Source organism: Penicillium waksmanii (genome assembly GCF_028829765.1).
Source record: "Penicillium waksmanii strain IBT 27052 chromosome Unknown utg000005l:1.0-5232799.0:1.0-5237142.0, whole genome shotgun sequence".
In the NCBI taxonomy this organism is placed as follows: Eukaryota; Fungi; Ascomycota; class Eurotiomycetes; order Eurotiales; family Aspergillaceae; genus Penicillium; species Penicillium waksmanii.
The window spans coordinates 1,198,302-1,213,977 of NW_026643252.1; the positions used below are offsets into that span (position 1 = coordinate 1,198,302).

Below are 15,676 nucleotides of genomic sequence, written 5' to 3' on the forward strand. Positions count from 1 at the left end.
ATACTGATATTTCATTCTACTAGTTACCTACCTAGGTAGGTTGGCATGAGAGGTAGTAGTATTTGGCTCTTGATGTGATTGTCGCATCGACAAATAAGGTTGTTGATAGTTGCTCGTCAGTGGTCATTCACAGCCGCCCACAAAACACGCGCCAAGAATCCGCCGAGTCCGCCGCGACTCTCCCACTCCGCCAACAACAAACGGAGACCGCGACAACGCAGCAAAAATAATACCAAAAGAAGGATGGGCTGAACGCTGCTGCCTATTCGATACAGAAAGTATGGCAGAAAAGGGCCCTCAGCTCACGCCGGTCGGGGAGCAATCCCTGCCGGCAAAATGTAAAGCCACCACCCTGGCGTACTGTCCCTCGATGGACCTTATCGCACTGGCGACCGACGACGAGGAGCTGCGCGTATTCCGCTTGAATGGACAGCATGTCTTCGGTGGTTCGTTTGGAGGTGACCCCTACCTAGGTGATGATGAGGAAGACGGGGAGGTGAGAGCACTGGCGTGGAAGGGTAATGGTGAGTAACCTTCCTTCACGGTGACATCGCCATGTCCATCTACACGGATCGAGACTTGGACAAGTCGATTCTGAGAACATCGTTCTCTAATGTTGTCACAGGTCGTCTTCTCGCTGTCGCCTGTGGAGATGGGTCTCTGCGCATCCTCAGTGCTTACAGCGGAAAGACAGTTCATCATTACCCGGCACACCATAAACCAAGCGAGGAGTTCTCCTCCTCTGACCAGCAACCAGCTCCAAAGGTGACATGTATAGGCTGGGGCATGAACTTCACCGATAGTAAAGCTGCCCAGAAGCATCTCCAAGACTCCGCTGGCCAGGTCTCTGTGGATGACCTATTGACTCCAGGAATTCATCCGTCCAAAGCAGCGGCTCTGCTGAAAGCTGACCTACCACGGGAGCTGGCATTGCTTGACATCGAAAGCTCATTGCCTAAGTTGAGCACATTGCCCGCAACGGGGGCGGAAGATGATCTCTTCAGCTCACGCGCCTCCATCGATGCTATATTCCACACTTACGCAAAAGATGCCAGCGACTCGGTGGACGTTCTCTTCATTGGCTTCGATGATGGGAGTGTTCACCTGCGCATCTTCGATTGTTTCGAGATCGGCTCGTTTCCCGTGAGTACCTCGACACCACAAGCGAAATCGTGTCATATTCTTTGCCATGCCTCTCACCCTTTGAGTTCAACACATGCTCTGGTCGTATCGACCACGACAGGGGACTCTTCATCACCGCTAAGCATTGTCACCCTTGACTTGCGCTTCATCACGAAGTCTGGGCGATATCTTTCTCTCCTTGCGTCGAAGACGACCCAGCTTCAGAACTTGCTTCGGTACATTGGACAAGTTCAGCGTCAGATTGAAATGGAGTGGAAGAATGCTCAAGAATTACCCGCGCGTTTCTTGCGAAGTGTGAACCAGGATCTTCAGGATCAGTGCCAATGTGATTTCGTGACCGCTATCTACCACTTGGTTGTTACTGGACATTGCTTTGAGCCGATGAAGGAGTTTTTAGTGGATATTGTTGGAGACAGAGTATGTATTTTGTATCGTCAAGATGAAATATATCCACTAACTCGAAGATAGGGTCACAAACGATGGGATAAAGCTGTTGCCGGAGGCTACGAGAATATCCGCCGGTTGACACATGAATGCCTTCTCCCAGCATTGGAGCGATGCCAGGTCCTCCTTAGCCGGCTGGTAGGACTGTCAAAATTCCACAAACTCAGCGATGTGCTCGGATTGGACACACAAAAGTTGAATGGCATTGTCGAGACCTTAGATTGTCTGCACCTTCTCGCCCATCGCATCCTCAACCACGCCAACGAAGAGCTAGTTCAGTTTTCCGCATTCTCGCGGTGGCTTCGCCATGAGATTGAAATCCTCAACAGTGAACCCCTGTCGCAAACATTGGAAGAGAACCTCGAAAAGCGAGAGCTGTTCGAAGTCCCGCCCACGGTGAACTACATCACGGGTGCGCTGCAGAAAAGCGCCCTGCGGAACTTCATCCGCCAACTACCTATGATTGGTGTACCCATGATGCCAACCCCATCAACAGATAAATGGCTTCCAGATGGGCACGATCGCTCATTCTACGATGAATTCAGATTACTCCTTCAGCAGCAGCGTAAAGCACAAAACGAAGGAGGCGATGGGACAAGTGTTGATACCCCTAAACTGAATGACTTGACAATGCGACTTGGTATCCAGTTTGAGAAGGTCTTTGCGGAAATCGCATTGACGCAACGGAGAGGCATTCTGCATCGGTCACCGCTTACATTGCATTCGGACTGCGATCCGAATGTTCTTGATTTGAAGATTCGCTACGAAGATTCCGAGGAGAAACGCCCTTGTTCTATCTACACTGCTAGCCGATCAGGCAGTTCCAAAGAGTCATTCTACATCTACCGCACGATTCTCGACTCCGTCAATGGTGTCAGTTCCACTCGCAGCACATCTGTCGCAGCCATTTCGCTCCAACAGGGTGAGATTCGACAACTGCAGTTTGTCGATGATGATACAATCATAGTACTGTGGTATAATGAGGGTAAACATGTCTTCCATCTTCTTTGCTAGGGATTCTAGATGCTAACTTTTCATCAGAATGTGCCTACTTGCTCAGCTTTTCCTTCCAAGCTAAATCTGGAAAGGCGGACTCCCCCGCGCTTGGACTCGATTATGTCGAGTGTGAAACCTCCCCCGCTACTTCCAAGCCACCGGTTCACGCCGCTCAATTTGAGCTGTCTTCTCTGATAGATACCGGCATTATCAAACATATTTTTGCGCCGTCTGGTCCCAAGGCAAGGCCAGTATGGCTAGATGTTAATGGGCGGCAGGGCCGGCGGGCAGTTTGTGTGCTTTATGGAGATGGGATGCGATATGACGTGTTGGATTTGGATGTTACAGTTGAGGAGTGGGAGGAAGAAGAGGAGGAAGGGGGAGAGGAAGCTACTGAGAGCTGATGGGATTCAAATTCAGATACTCGAGCCTAGTACTGTAGCTACTACAAAACGGATGATGAATGGTAGAATCTAATTGATCAATTCTCTCTCTCTTCTTCTCTTGTCTTCTTTCTTAATAATTCTCAAGGTTTGCCTCTTCGTTGTTCTGTTATTTGCCCAGCCTGGTCCTTTGACAAAAGGACCAATAGGTACTACGGTTCTATTTCAGGTTCTGCCTAGTCAAAGGATTCAACCCCTGAACAGTCCTGGGGTGGTGGGCCTTTGTCATGTTCATATTGCTTTTGCCTTTGAAGTCAAAGAACGCAGATCCACTTTTTCTTTGTAAAAGACGAAGATAGAGCCTATTAGAAATTGAAATCAACACCAGACCCAATCGGTTGATGACAGCTGTCGAGATGGTGTTTGGCTGATACTACTATTACTACTAGGTACTGTAGTGGTAGTAGCATGAATAGGATATTCCGTCATAACGGATCGTAGTAGTTACGCTGAGGCCATTCCAGATTGCCCCTTGCTTTTGTTGTGAGCTATGCGGGACTATTCTAGGATCTTCCATGCAGCCCAACTCAGGCACCAGGAACGATGTGGGCCTCACTAGGAGAGTATAGTAAAATAGGTGGTGTTTGTGTGGACAGGGCTAAAAGGATCGGTCGCTGGGGCCACTGGCTGGTGGGTGCGCTTCAAGGAGGAAAACCAAAACAAGCAGACTGGAGGTGTACCAGCAACACAAGACAGGAACAACACTTCTCTATTATTGCCAACTAATATCTGCACACACCCTCTGCTTCTAGTAGGATATACGGTGAAATCCAAGTATTTTATATTCCCAAGTTCCAAGGTCAACCTTCGTTTAGATTTGCGCTGTGGCTGCTGGCTTACCTCATCACTCGCCAGCCAATCAGCGCCCGCCTCTCACTGACCTCACATCCCCCCCGGCCGCCTTCTGTCGTCGAATTCTGTCTTCGATCTTGCCTCTGGCTTCATTACTCCCTCTTTAACAAGAGACCATATCTTTCATTCTCACGGCCCCTCCCCGCCGATTTCCTTCGACCTGGCCACCGTTGCGCCCCAAAGGAACCTTATCCTCTCGACGCCTCCCGACTTTTGGTGCATGCCTCGTCATATCCACAAAAACACCCCGTCCTTTCCCACCCACCTACAACTCCAGAGATTCTGAACTGTTACCACATCTGCTGTACCCCGTGGTTGCTGATTTCGTGCCTGGATCGATCCCTTATACTTCCCCAGGCTTAGAGGGTTCTGATCACCTTCTTCTCCACCTTTCTTTTTCTTTTTCCTTTTTTCTCTCTCCTCCCTTTTACCCCCACATCGCGACCCTTCTCTCGGTGTTTCCTTTTTTACAGACATCATGGATGCTCGTCAGGTGCTGCAGAGTACCCTCGCGCCAGGTATGGATTCCGTGATACCACTCTTCCCTTTTCTTTGACGGACACATGATGCCCTCGTCTTGTGCCCTCGAAGTCAACTGTGTGCGGGAACCCCTCGCTGACCGTGTTTTCTCTTTCTCCCGCAGATGCGGCGGAGCGTACCAATGCTGAGCAGCAGCTCGCCCACGCGGCCGAGGTTGACTTCGTATGTGATACCCTTCCATCTTTCTTGCATTTCCCTTTTCCTTGCCTTTTAGGTGTGATCGCGAGACACCTGCGACCTCACCTCGACCTTCCTCAACGACCCGCTAACGCGCATCGTCTCTTTTTTTTAGGCCGCCTATCTTATCACTCTGGGTCAAGAACTAGCCAACGATGAGAGCCCTGCCCATATTCGTGTTGCCGCCGGTATCGCCTTGAAGAACGCCTTCACCTTCCGAGACCAGGCTAAGCTGCGTGAGGTGCAACAGCGATGGATTCAACAAATCAACCCCGAGACCAAGACTCAGGTCAAGGAGCTCGCCCTGAAGACCCTCCACTCTACCAACACCCAGTCCGGAAATGCCGCTGCCACTTTGATCGTTTCCATTGCGGCCATCGAGCTGCCCCGCAAGGAGTGGCCCGACCTGATGAACATTCTCGTCCAGAACGTGGCGAGCGGTAGCGACTCCCTGAAGCAATCCTCCCTGACAACTATTGGTTATATTTGCGACTCCCAAGATACCGAACTTCGTGAGAGTTTGATCGAACACTCAAATGCCATCCTGACGGCTGTCGTCCAAGGTGCCCGCCGTGAGGAGCCCAACATGGAGGTCCGCTTTGCTGCCATCAACGCTCTTAGCGATGCCGTTGACTTTGTGCGGTCCAACATGGATAACGAGGGTGAGCGCAACTACATTATGCAGGTTGTCTGCGAGGCCACTCAGGCCGATGAGGTCCGTGTGCAGGCTGGTGCATTCGGCTGTCTGAACCGTATCATGGGCGCATACTATGAGAAGATGCGCTTCTACATGGAGAAGGCTCTGTTCGGCCTGAGCATCATGGGCATGAAGAGCGAGGAGGAGGAAGTCTCCAAGCTCGCCATCGAATTCTGGTGCACCGTTTGCGAAGAAGAGATTGCCATCGAGGACGACAATGCCGAGGCGGCCCAAGAAGGCGTCGAGGCCCGTCCTTTCTTTGGCTTTGCCCGTGTGGCTACTCGCGAGGTCCTCCCCGTTCTGCTGCAAGCTATGTGCCGCCAGGATGAGGATGCCACTGATGAGGAATATAATGTTTCGCGCGCTGCCTACCAAGCGCTGCAGCTCTACGCTCAATGCGTGCAGGGCGATGTTATCCAGCCCGTTGTTGCCTTCGTTGAGGAGAACATCCGCAATGAGGACTGGCACTATCGCGATGCTGCCGTTGCTGCTTTCGGTGGTATCATGGAGGGCCCCGAGCCCCGCGTTTTGGAGCCCCTCATCAAGCAGGCTCTGCCTGTCCTCCTTGGTATGATGGAGGACAACTCCGTCTCGGTTCGTGATTCCACTGCCTACGCCCTGGGCCGCGTCTGTGACTGCTGCCCTGAGGTTCTCGATCCCGAGGTCCACCTGCAGCCCCTTATCTCCTGCCTTTTCAATGGCCTTGCCAGCAGCCCCAAGATTGCCAGCTCCTGCTGCTGGGCTCTTATGAACGTTGCCGACCGATTCGCTGGTGATGCCGGCTCCCAGACCAACCCCCTGTCTAAGCACTTCGAGGAAAGTGTCAAGTCTCTCCTAACAGTGACTGAGCGGTATGTATCTCCAGATTGTATCTCCACCTTCTCAACGTAGCTAACTCCCCCACAGACAGGATGCTGACAACCAGCTCCGTACTGCTGGATACGAGGTTCTCAACTCCTTCGTCCTTAACTCCGCCAACGACAGCCTCGCTATGGTTGCTACTCTCTCAGACGTCATCCTCCAGCGCCTTGAACAGACCATCCCTATGCAGCAACAGGTCGTCAGCGCCGAGGACCGCATGCTTCTTGAGGAGATGCAGACCAGCTTGATCAGTGTCATCCTGGCCATCGTCCAGCGCTTCGAAACCGACATCAAGCCCCAGGCCGACCGCATTATGACTGTCCTGCTCCAGGTTCTCCAGACCGTTGGAGCCAAATCCAGTGTCCCTGATGTTATCTTCGCCACCGTTGGTGCTATTGCCAGCGCTATGGAGGAGGACTTCGTTAAGTACATGGAGCAGTTTAGCCCCTTCCTGTACAATGCCTTGGGCAACCAGGAGGAACCCGCTCTATGCGCCATGGCCATCGGTCTCGTCAGCGATATTGCCCGTGCCATGAACGACAAGGTTCAGCCTTACTGCGACCACTTCATGAACCTGCTTCTGGGCATTTTGCGGGTAAGTTGTATATCCTGTAGACTCGAACCAACAGAACATTCACTAATACAATCAATTACAGACTGCTACCAACCAGCTCAAGCCTGCAATCCTAGAGACTTTCGGTGACATTGCCCAGGCTATTGGAACCCAGTTCGACACTTACCTCACTGTTGTCGGCGGTGTCCTCCAGCAAGCCTCTTCGGTTACCACCAGCTCTGACCTTCCATACGACATGGTCGACTACATTGTCTCCCTCCGCGAGGGTATCATGGATGCCTGGGGTGGTATCCTGCTTTCTTACAAGGGCACACCTTCGATCACTCAGCTCCAACCATTCATCGAGTCCATCTTCCAGCTCCTTCACATCATTTCGCAGGAGGGTAACCGCAGCGAGGGCCTGATGCGTTCCTCCATGGGCGTTCTCGGCGATCTTGCCGATTCTTTCCCCAACGGCGAGCTGGCTCATTACTTCCGCAACGACTGGGTCACCGCTCTCGTCCGTGAGACCCGTACCACCCGCCAGTACAGCCCTCGGACCATTGAGACCGCCCGCTGGACTCGCGAGCAGGTCAAGCGCCAAATCAACCTTGGCGCTGGCATGTCTTAAGCCTGGCACTAGAGAGGTTTCATCCTAATGATGATGACTTGCTGCCCCTCAACATCACTCTTGATCCTAAGCTAGGATCAGCAAAGTGTCGGCTTGGGACAGCAGCCCAGGGCACCCATGGCTTTTAAACCCAAAAGTCCCGGGCTGTCTTACCCCTCGTATCGGATTGGTATTTCCATTCGCGAGTGTCGATTTTCTACGTTGCTTTACGTTCTCCTACGTTGCCAGTGGATTTCAATGACTGCTACGCCCTTCCAATCCCAATTCCCCCAGGAGGTCTATCCGTATTATCTCCTCGCCCAGTCCCGGCTCTTGACCTCCGCTAGCCCCCCCCTTTCCTAGCACATTTTTTTTCTTTCTGGTTGCCAATCCCCCCCGATGACATCCTCGACTGAAATCCCATCCATTTCTTCCCCCCTATGGCTGTTTCTCTTTTCTAACTCCTTCTCCTTTCTCCTTTCCGTTTTGTGATACAACCCATTTTTACCCATCCTCACCTTTCCTACCCTGCCTTTTAATTAGACAAGACCCCTTCGCATCCCTATAGCATTGCAAGCCATGTAGCCCAAAGACCTCATGTATCCTCCCCCATTGACTCATGTACGCACCCGATCATGTAACCCCTGAATCATGTCTCCCAATTTCCAGAAAAGAATCGTCGTCATGAAAAGCTGTTCCTCCCTCTCCTCTCTATCGTATACTCCTCCCTCTTCCCTCAGCCCAGACTTGCACTGGACACTCCGATGTATAGATGACCACTGTTCAATGAACCCGGATCCCTATCCCTTGTCTCATGTTCACCGGAAAAATTGACTGATGCAATTCTAGTGGATATGATGTATTCGTAAATGTAATTGAAATATGGTCAACATCTGAGATTCAGTCACCAAAAGTGCACAATATACTGAGTCACAATATAACAATATCCTTCAAAGGTTAAGTGTTCGAATCACTTCAGCTTCAATGCTGTCATTTTTTTCCAATCCCTAAATTGTTCAACAGACCTCAAGATCGGATATTTTTGTGCACCAGAGGGCATTGGATTTCAAGATTCTAGCAGTGTAGCCACTCACCCAAACTGGCTTCTTCTACTTGATCGTTGAGGCCGTGCGATGATCTTGAAGTTCACTTTTGGATTTATAGACGCAAGAGTGAATATACCTACTGTGTGGCTGAGGTTGATGCCATGGGTAGTACGGAATATGGGAAATGTGGCTGTGACTGCCTCATGGCTGTGGCTGTACTGTTCTATCACGTGGTGATACTAGATAAGGGCATACCCGCGTAGCCCTATATCACATTAGGTAAGCCCGCACAGTCAGCGACGAGCGGGCCCTGGCAAAACCAAAGTTGATTGAGCTCCGCCAGATTTTCATCCTCGACACGCCCCGACCAATTCATCCTCGAGGTATGTACGCCCTTACCCCCTACCAGCCTCACAGCTAGTCTGGGAGTTGCAATCATCATGACTTTGCTGTGAATCCCCTCCGAAGACGACAAAATCTTCACTGCTTTTTGATTCGGTTTGATTCGATTCGAGTCGGTCGCAGCAGGTCACGATGATACGCCTCTCCCATCCCGGCACGGGCTGAAGAACTCCTGCAAAGGGGCACTCTTTGCGCTCGCAGACTACTGGTGGCTGACTTAACAACCCGGCATACGCAAAGATACCTCATAATCTTATCTCCTTGATTTGAGAATCTCGAATTCACAACCGCCAAAATGGTCAAGACTTCCGTCCTCAACGATGCGCTCAACGCCATGAACAACGCCGAGAAGGCTGGCAAGCGCCAAGTCCTGATCCGTCCTTCCTCCAAGGTCATCGTCAAGTTCCTCACTGTCATGCAGAAGCACGGTACGTTCCTACCACCACAACCTCTCCCAAGTCGACAAAACAAAGACTGCATTGCCATTGCCGTTGCCGTTGCCATGTTTTATCTTTTTTTCTCTCTCTCTTTATCTTTCCCCCTTACCCCATTTTTGTCTTCAACATGTCCTCCCCGAGGACGTCGGGCTGATAACTAGGCGGCCGGTCTCAATCAACCTACGACGTCTGCCTTTTAAGTGTCCGATAGATTATTTTCAGCGGAGATCTTACATGTTTCCGAAAGCGCTCTTGGCAATGCTGTGTTTGGCGACTTTTAAATCTTCGCAACATCGCTGACTTTTTTTTCCTCTTTCAGGCTACATCGGCGAGTTCGAGGAGGTTGACGACCACCGCTCCGGCAAGATCGTCATCCAGCTGAACGGCCGCCTCAACAAGTGCGGTGTCATCAACCCCCGCTACCCCGTCCAGCTCCGTGACGTCGAGAAGTGGGCTGTCCAGCTTCTGCCCTCTCGTCAGTTCGGCTTCGTCGTCCTGACCACCTCCGCCGGTATCATGGATCACGAGGAGGCTCGCCGCAAGCACGTTGCTGGCAAGCTCCTCGGCTTCTTCTACTAGATGGAAGTTGTTGAAAAAAATTCCAACCTCAATAAAAAGTTGTTGTTTTGACTGGTTTCTTCATGCTTGGGCTGGGCCCTGGGAATGTAATCTAATGTAGCGGACATATACCACTTGATGATAGTTACAGAGTACATGGCTTCAGTCCAATGCTACCGATTCTAGTCAACGTATTACTTAGTAAAACAAGTAGGAGACACCAGGAGTTGGGGTCGCTGCTGCGCAGCCGCATTTCATTATGTGAACCTCCCCTTCCATTGGTGCACCTAGTAGAGACATACGCAGTCTAAACATTATCGCTTACTCTCTCTTCATTGGAGCGTGACCCCATTCGGATATGGTGAGGGTAGGAAGCCGAAACGTAAGACAGGTTAGCTTGTGGCCTTGCTGATCATCAGTCGCCTAGTCATTATCTAGATGATTGACTTCCACAAGGCCTGCGTAAAGTATCACTGGCATAGGTTTATATTGCTTGGTGATGGGGTCCCTCTAACGCTAACGCTATCGAAGGGACTATGAGTGATTAAGAAGGTAGTCCGGTGCAATACACCTTGGTACTGAGCTCTAACCAAACTTCTCAGACCACTAAATCGTCCAGAAGCCCAGGACAAAATTCAAAGCTTGCCCATTCCTGCATTATCCGGGACACTAGATAGCGCCTCGGTGGCAGATGTTGCGGGAGCAATAGTAAGCCCCGAAAGGTCCGAGAAGAAGGAAGTATCTGTATAGGAAGATACAATAGCCTGATCTGGAACCGTATTCACCTCGCACACACGACCCAGAGCAGACTGGCACTCGCTAGCAGAAGATGAGTCAGGAGTAACGAAAAGCCGGCCGGCATAGTCACCAACAACGGTCGTAATATCCTGCCAAACATTTCCCTCGAATATTCCCCTAGCAGAGGAGTCTCCGCCCTCGAGAGCATGTCCGTTATTCTTATCCCAGACATTGTTCACTGCGTGCAGGAGGGTTCCTCCGCTCAAAGCTGGGCTGCGGCCGGCGGTCATGTAGATGTAGTTGTTTTGCAAAGTAATCTCATCCGCATCACCGACCATCTCAAAGGTCCAGTAGGTGTATCCGTCGCATCCGGTTGAGTAGGTGGTCTCTCCGTTCACGAAGTTGTTTGAGAGAGTGACGCGAGTGTTGGTATCGAACCCGAAAGTGTAGTGTTGGCGACCAGTACGGGCCGTCTGGAGTTTCTATTAGCATTCGCAATGCATCTCCTGTCTAGATAGTACTTACAGTCACATGGTCAATCCAGATTAGATCGGATCCATCAAAGTAGATGGCATCGCCGCCCCATACATACTCCGGGTTCAAGTCTGAAATCTGAATATTTTGCACGATGATGTTCGAAACTCCGTCCCTGAATCTCAAGCCTTTTCCTTTGATGATGCCTTTGTCTCCGTCGCCGAGGATAGTTTTGTTCGAACCGACATCTATGCCTGTAGTTCCGGCAGTGTACCAGGTTGCTTGGGAAGAAGGGGAATCTCCGCAGTCATCTTGGATAATCTTTTGACAGCCATCACCGGTTCCCCAAGAAGCACAAACGGTCCCAGACGTTGTGCCCTCTGACTCAGTAAAGTCATATTCTTTGTCAAGAACAATAACCCGGGCGGTATCGTCGGTCAGCCACTCCTTCAGCTCATCAATATCACTAGGTATCTGTGCATCGGCATCGCCGCCGCCTGTAACTCCAGCAGCGAAACCTTCAGCTGAGCCCGAGACTGAAACAGCAGCAGCTAAGTGTACTACTCCTAGCAGACCTGCGGAAATAAGAGATGATGTGATCTTCATTTTTGAGGAATATGAAAAAATGGGAGTCTCCAAGCTGTAGTCGCTGGCAGAGGTCTGCAGGGTTTAGAAGAGGCTTAAATAAATTTGAACAGACCCTCAGTACCACTAACCATATTGAAAATGGATTAGATTCTGTTTTGTTTTGATTATTCACGTAAAGCCGGACAGTTCTTCGGTCCTGCGAATTTGGCTAGCGGAGCACCCGAAACGGTTCTAGTATACCCTGAAACGGCCAGGACACTTGGCTGAGACTAGGCTCTTCGGCAGCGGGTATTTGACAAATTTTGAGTATATTTGGAGGAAAGGCTAGAGATAAACGGTTTAAATAAAGCCAATACCCTTCAAGTTTTTACCTGGGGACCTTGGAACCCCTGGATACTAATTGCTACTTAGTTTCACTGGCATGGAGTACCTAGGTATATATCTAGAAAACGCCAGTGGACCGCAACGCTTCTTTAGGTATTTCCAAGCTTAGAGACTGGCCAAGAAATAGCAATAATTATAAGTTCATAGATCCTGTGAGACCCTACCAAGTATATTGATTATTCTAAGGTTATTAAAATTGGAATTCATCATGATATTTCATGGCAGCAGCCCTGGGAGTGTTGTTTAGTTCCGGACCGAGGCCCAATCTCACCGCCCACCCCCCCGAGTCTCATTCTGCCCTCCATTTCCCTTTTCCCCGCAAAGCCCAACCGACTTGGACTTGGACATTACTAGTATTGATTGTTCAACCACAATGCCGCTAGACACAATATACCTGACTCGCCACGGGGTGAGTTTAAACTAAGAAGATAGAGCATGTCTGGTGGTTTATATCCGAATTGTGCCTGACTGTCAATTTCCAGCATCGTCTCAACTGGACGATTGATCACCGCACCGGCATCTACAAAGCACAGTTTCCAACGCCGACAGGAAACCCCGCCGATCCAGCATTGACCTCGCATGGTGTTCGACAATCGGAAGAGCTGGCAGCACACATCCTTGCCCCAGACTTTCACCCTAAGCCGTTCAGGATTTATTCAAGTCCGTTTTACCGATGCCTGCAGACTATCCAGCCCTCCGTTGAGGAGCTGAAGCAGAAGCACAAGGAAATAAAATCTCAGGACGGAAAATCCGCAATGCCATCGCGTGGTCAAATTGAACCAAGCGCAGATATGGACGTCCGGCTTGAAAATGGACTAGGGTATGGGTGGACAATGAACTCCTCAACCTCGCCCTCACCCTCACCCTCACCCGACATGAACTCACACTGTTTTTAGAGAATGGTTCGGCCCAACAACGTTTTTCGATCACCCACCACACCCTGAGCCAAGTGTCATGCGCACCCATTTCCCAACAATGCTACACGAGACTGCAGAGAACAAGTACTCGCCTCTGATCCACCCATCGACAAGAGGCGAAACAATCGCCCAATTACACAACCGTGTCGCCGCAGCTCTGGAGGGAATAATCGCCGACGTGGATGCCGAGATCACGGCCGTGGAAGCAAGTCAATCTCCTGACCAAAGAACCAGCAAGGCCATTTTGATTTGTGCGCATGCAGCTTCGCTTATTGCCATGGGTCGGGCTTTGACGGGAAATATGCCGGAGGATAGTTCTGTCGAGGACTTCTTTGTGTTCACGGCTGGGATGAGTACATTCCGCCGACGAGGCACGTCTACCGGTGGGAATGCAAGGGTTGGGGGAGGGGTGTTGGCCGAGGGGACGAAGTTGTATCGTTCGAAGGGTGTGCCGGAGTGGGAGAATGGAAAGGGTGTTGGAGGTGGATGGGACTGTGCGTTGAATGGAGACTGCAGTTTCCTAAGTGGAGGCGCGGAAAGAGGATGGTGAGAATTCCCTTGGATTCTTCGGATATCCTTATTTTGATACTGATCTACTCCGATTGATAGGCACTTCAACGGGGAGGAGGGATTTGATACGAACTCCATGGCACCTGCGGACCCGCCCATTGGCACGACAAAGTTATGAGGAAAGTGAATCTTATGATATTCTGATCATTACTAGAGTAGACAGGATGATGCATGGTGCATCATCATCGATGCAACGATAGATCTATCGTCCTTCACTTATATTTTTTTTTTGTTTTGGCCATTCAGCGAAATTCGCCGAGTATTTAGATTCAAGAATAGGATTCTTTATTCCATACGCAATAATGCATCTATCCTGTTCTGATTAAGACTTAGTTCCTAATAGTACTAGTACTAGTTATGGAACGGAGTACTACTACCAGTTCCCCGAAGTCGGCCACTTTCCGCATCTGTCAGTGAGTCACCTCAAGTATCCACATCGCCACGACTCCACCAGTTGCAGCTTTGGATGGAGCAAAAGTCGGCTACCCACGGTGAGATAACATGTGGGGCGCGCCCAAAGCAACGAGAATTAAAAATGCAGTCCAAATAAGATTTGGAGGATAATTTAAACTCTTTGCCATCCTTGCGGATTCGCAGTATCCTTTCAACGTCCATTCCATTTACGTGAAAAGGAACATCATATTAGCAGAGCCTCACGGAATGTCGACGATCACACAGACCATGCCGACGACGGCAGTCGAACTGCCGAATCTCCACCACAGCACCGGTGAAAGACAACGGAATCAGATATCTCACACCGAACCGGAGGCAGAGGCCGATGAGGTCATGCAGCAGTCTCTCATCGCGGATTCACAAGTTCCCGATGGCGGATATGGATGGGTTTTGATCTCTGCTTGCGCGGTAGTCACCTGGTGGTTTGTCGGTGTATCTTATACGTGGGGTGTCATGCAAGCCGAATTGGTAGAGAAGAAAGGTTATTCATCCTCGACCTTGGCCTTTGTGGGCTCGCTCTGTCCAGCCTGTATCTCGTTGCTGGCTGTTCCTAACGCGAGACTGATTCGACTGATTGGCGCACGCATCACGGCTTGTCTGGGAATCTTTCTGCTTGGACTGGGCAGTATTCTGAGTGGGTTTACTACGGATAGTATTGCGGGATTGTTTATGACGTGGGGGTTTGTGGGTGGTCTGGGAACGAGCTTATGCTTTATGGTGAGTCTGCCCTTTCGCAGAGTTTCGACCATTTCACTTCTTTTGTGCTATTATACTTACTATCCGCCTAGGTCGTCTCCGTTACACCTGCACAATATTTCAAAGCTAAACGAGGCATCGCCAATGGTATAGTCTACGCTGGCGGCGGACTCGGTGGCACCGTCATCAGTTTCATCTTGGATGCATTGCTTCAAAGTGTGGGAATCGCCTGGACCTTCCGAATCCTGGGTTTCCTCATCATGGCTACGGGTCTACCGGCCGCCTGGCTGATCAAGGAGCGTGCAGCAATCATGCCCACCAAGATGGTTGAATGGAGCTTGTTCAAAGACGTCCGTTTTGCGGTCCTATTCGCCGTTGGCGTCATTGGAACATTCCCGCTCTTCGTGCCGGCATTTTTCTTGCCCTTGTATACCAGCTCACTTGGGTTGCCATCGAGCGCAGGAGCTGGTCTTGTCGCTGCATTCAACTTTAGCTCAGCCATCGGTCGTCTCTCCTGTGGATTTGCGTGTGATAAGCTCGGATCGCTGAACACGCTGTTCTTGTCGCTGCTTCTGAGCGCGTTCAGTATTTTCGTCCTTTGGCCGGTGTCTAATTCGATTGGGCCTCTGGTTGCATTCGTGATTATTAATGGATCCGCCAATGGTGGTTTCTTCTCAACTATGCCGACAGTCGTGGGTAATGTCTTTGGGTCCGCGCGGGTATCTGTTGCGGTGGGAATGATCGTCAGTGGATGGCTGGGTGGCTACCTTATGGGTGCCCCTATCGCTGGTTACATTCTCAATGCCTCCGGTGGCCAGGAGGGTGGAATTGGAGCGTATCGACCGGCAATTTTCTATGCAGGATCAATGGCAACGGCTGCGACGGTTCTGGCGGCTGTGCTGCGGATGAAGGTGGATCGGAGAATAAAGAAAACGGTTTGAAGGGTTACCGCATGGTGCAAGATGCATCTAAAAGTTCATACTTCTAAGACATACATGTTTGACATAGCGGAAATGATGAAGAATTTCTTTTATATTATTGTGTTTCAACAGCTAAATAAAAGATCCCGTAGGATAGATAGTAAGACACGCGCGAAG

The 15,676-nt window shown here is 50.5% G+C and overlaps 6 protein-coding genes across 6 annotated transcripts; 5 read left to right on the top strand and 1 right to left on the bottom strand.

Moving 5' to 3' along the window:
- Positions 1 to 280: 280 nt before the first annotated feature.
- Positions 281 to 2,987, top strand: N7481_005356 (uncharacterized protein; the record flags this gene model as incomplete). Its single annotated transcript, XM_057264575.1, has 4 exons — positions 281 to 524; positions 626 to 1,560; positions 1,612 to 2,572; positions 2,629 to 2,987. The coding sequence occupies 4 exons, from the start codon at positions 281 to 283 to the stop codon at positions 2,985 to 2,987; spliced, it is 2,499 nt and encodes an 832-aa protein (XP_057122295.1).
- Positions 2,988 to 4,356: 1,369 nt separating this feature from the next.
- Positions 4,357 to 7,337, top strand: N7481_005357 (karyopherin beta; the record flags this gene model as incomplete). The annotated part of the gene is made up of 5 exons (XM_057264576.1): positions 4,357 to 4,396; positions 4,522 to 4,580; positions 4,711 to 6,143; positions 6,199 to 6,748; positions 6,810 to 7,337. 5 exons carry the CDS (start codon positions 4,357 to 4,359, stop codon positions 7,335 to 7,337), a joined length of 2,610 nt encoding a protein of 869 aa, XP_057122296.1.
- A 1,722-nt stretch (positions 7,338 to 9,059) lies between these two features.
- On the top strand, positions 9,060 to 9,780 carry N7481_005358 (40S ribosomal protein uS8; the record flags this gene model as incomplete). Its single annotated transcript, XM_057264577.1, has 2 exons — positions 9,060 to 9,192; positions 9,521 to 9,780. 2 exons carry the CDS (start codon positions 9,060 to 9,062, stop codon positions 9,778 to 9,780), a joined length of 393 nt encoding a protein of 130 aa, XP_057122297.1.
- Positions 9,781 to 10,394: 614 nt separating this feature from the next.
- On the bottom strand, positions 10,395 to 11,577 carry N7481_005359 (polysaccharide lyase family 1 protein; the record flags this gene model as incomplete). The annotated part of the gene is made up of 2 exons (XM_057264578.1): positions 10,395 to 10,970; positions 11,023 to 11,577. The coding sequence occupies 2 exons, from the start codon at positions 11,575 to 11,577 to the stop codon at positions 10,395 to 10,397; spliced, it is 1,131 nt and encodes a 376-aa protein (XP_057122298.1).
- Positions 11,578 to 12,190: 613 nt separating this feature from the next.
- On the top strand, positions 12,191 to 13,548 carry N7481_005360 (uncharacterized protein; the record flags this gene model as incomplete). The annotated part of the gene is made up of 4 exons (XM_057264579.1): positions 12,191 to 12,352; positions 12,426 to 12,763; positions 12,840 to 13,406; positions 13,470 to 13,548. Coding segments are annotated over 4 exons (1,146 nt in total), but the record flags the coding sequence as incomplete, so codon positions are not given.
- A 563-nt stretch (positions 13,549 to 14,111) lies between these two features.
- On the top strand, positions 14,112 to 15,520 carry N7481_005361 (uncharacterized protein; the record flags this gene model as incomplete). Its single annotated transcript, XM_057264580.1, has 2 exons — positions 14,112 to 14,600; positions 14,672 to 15,520. 2 exons carry the CDS (start codon positions 14,112 to 14,114, stop codon positions 15,518 to 15,520), a joined length of 1,338 nt encoding a protein of 445 aa, XP_057122300.1.
- Between the last annotated feature and the right edge of the window lie 156 nt (positions 15,521 to 15,676).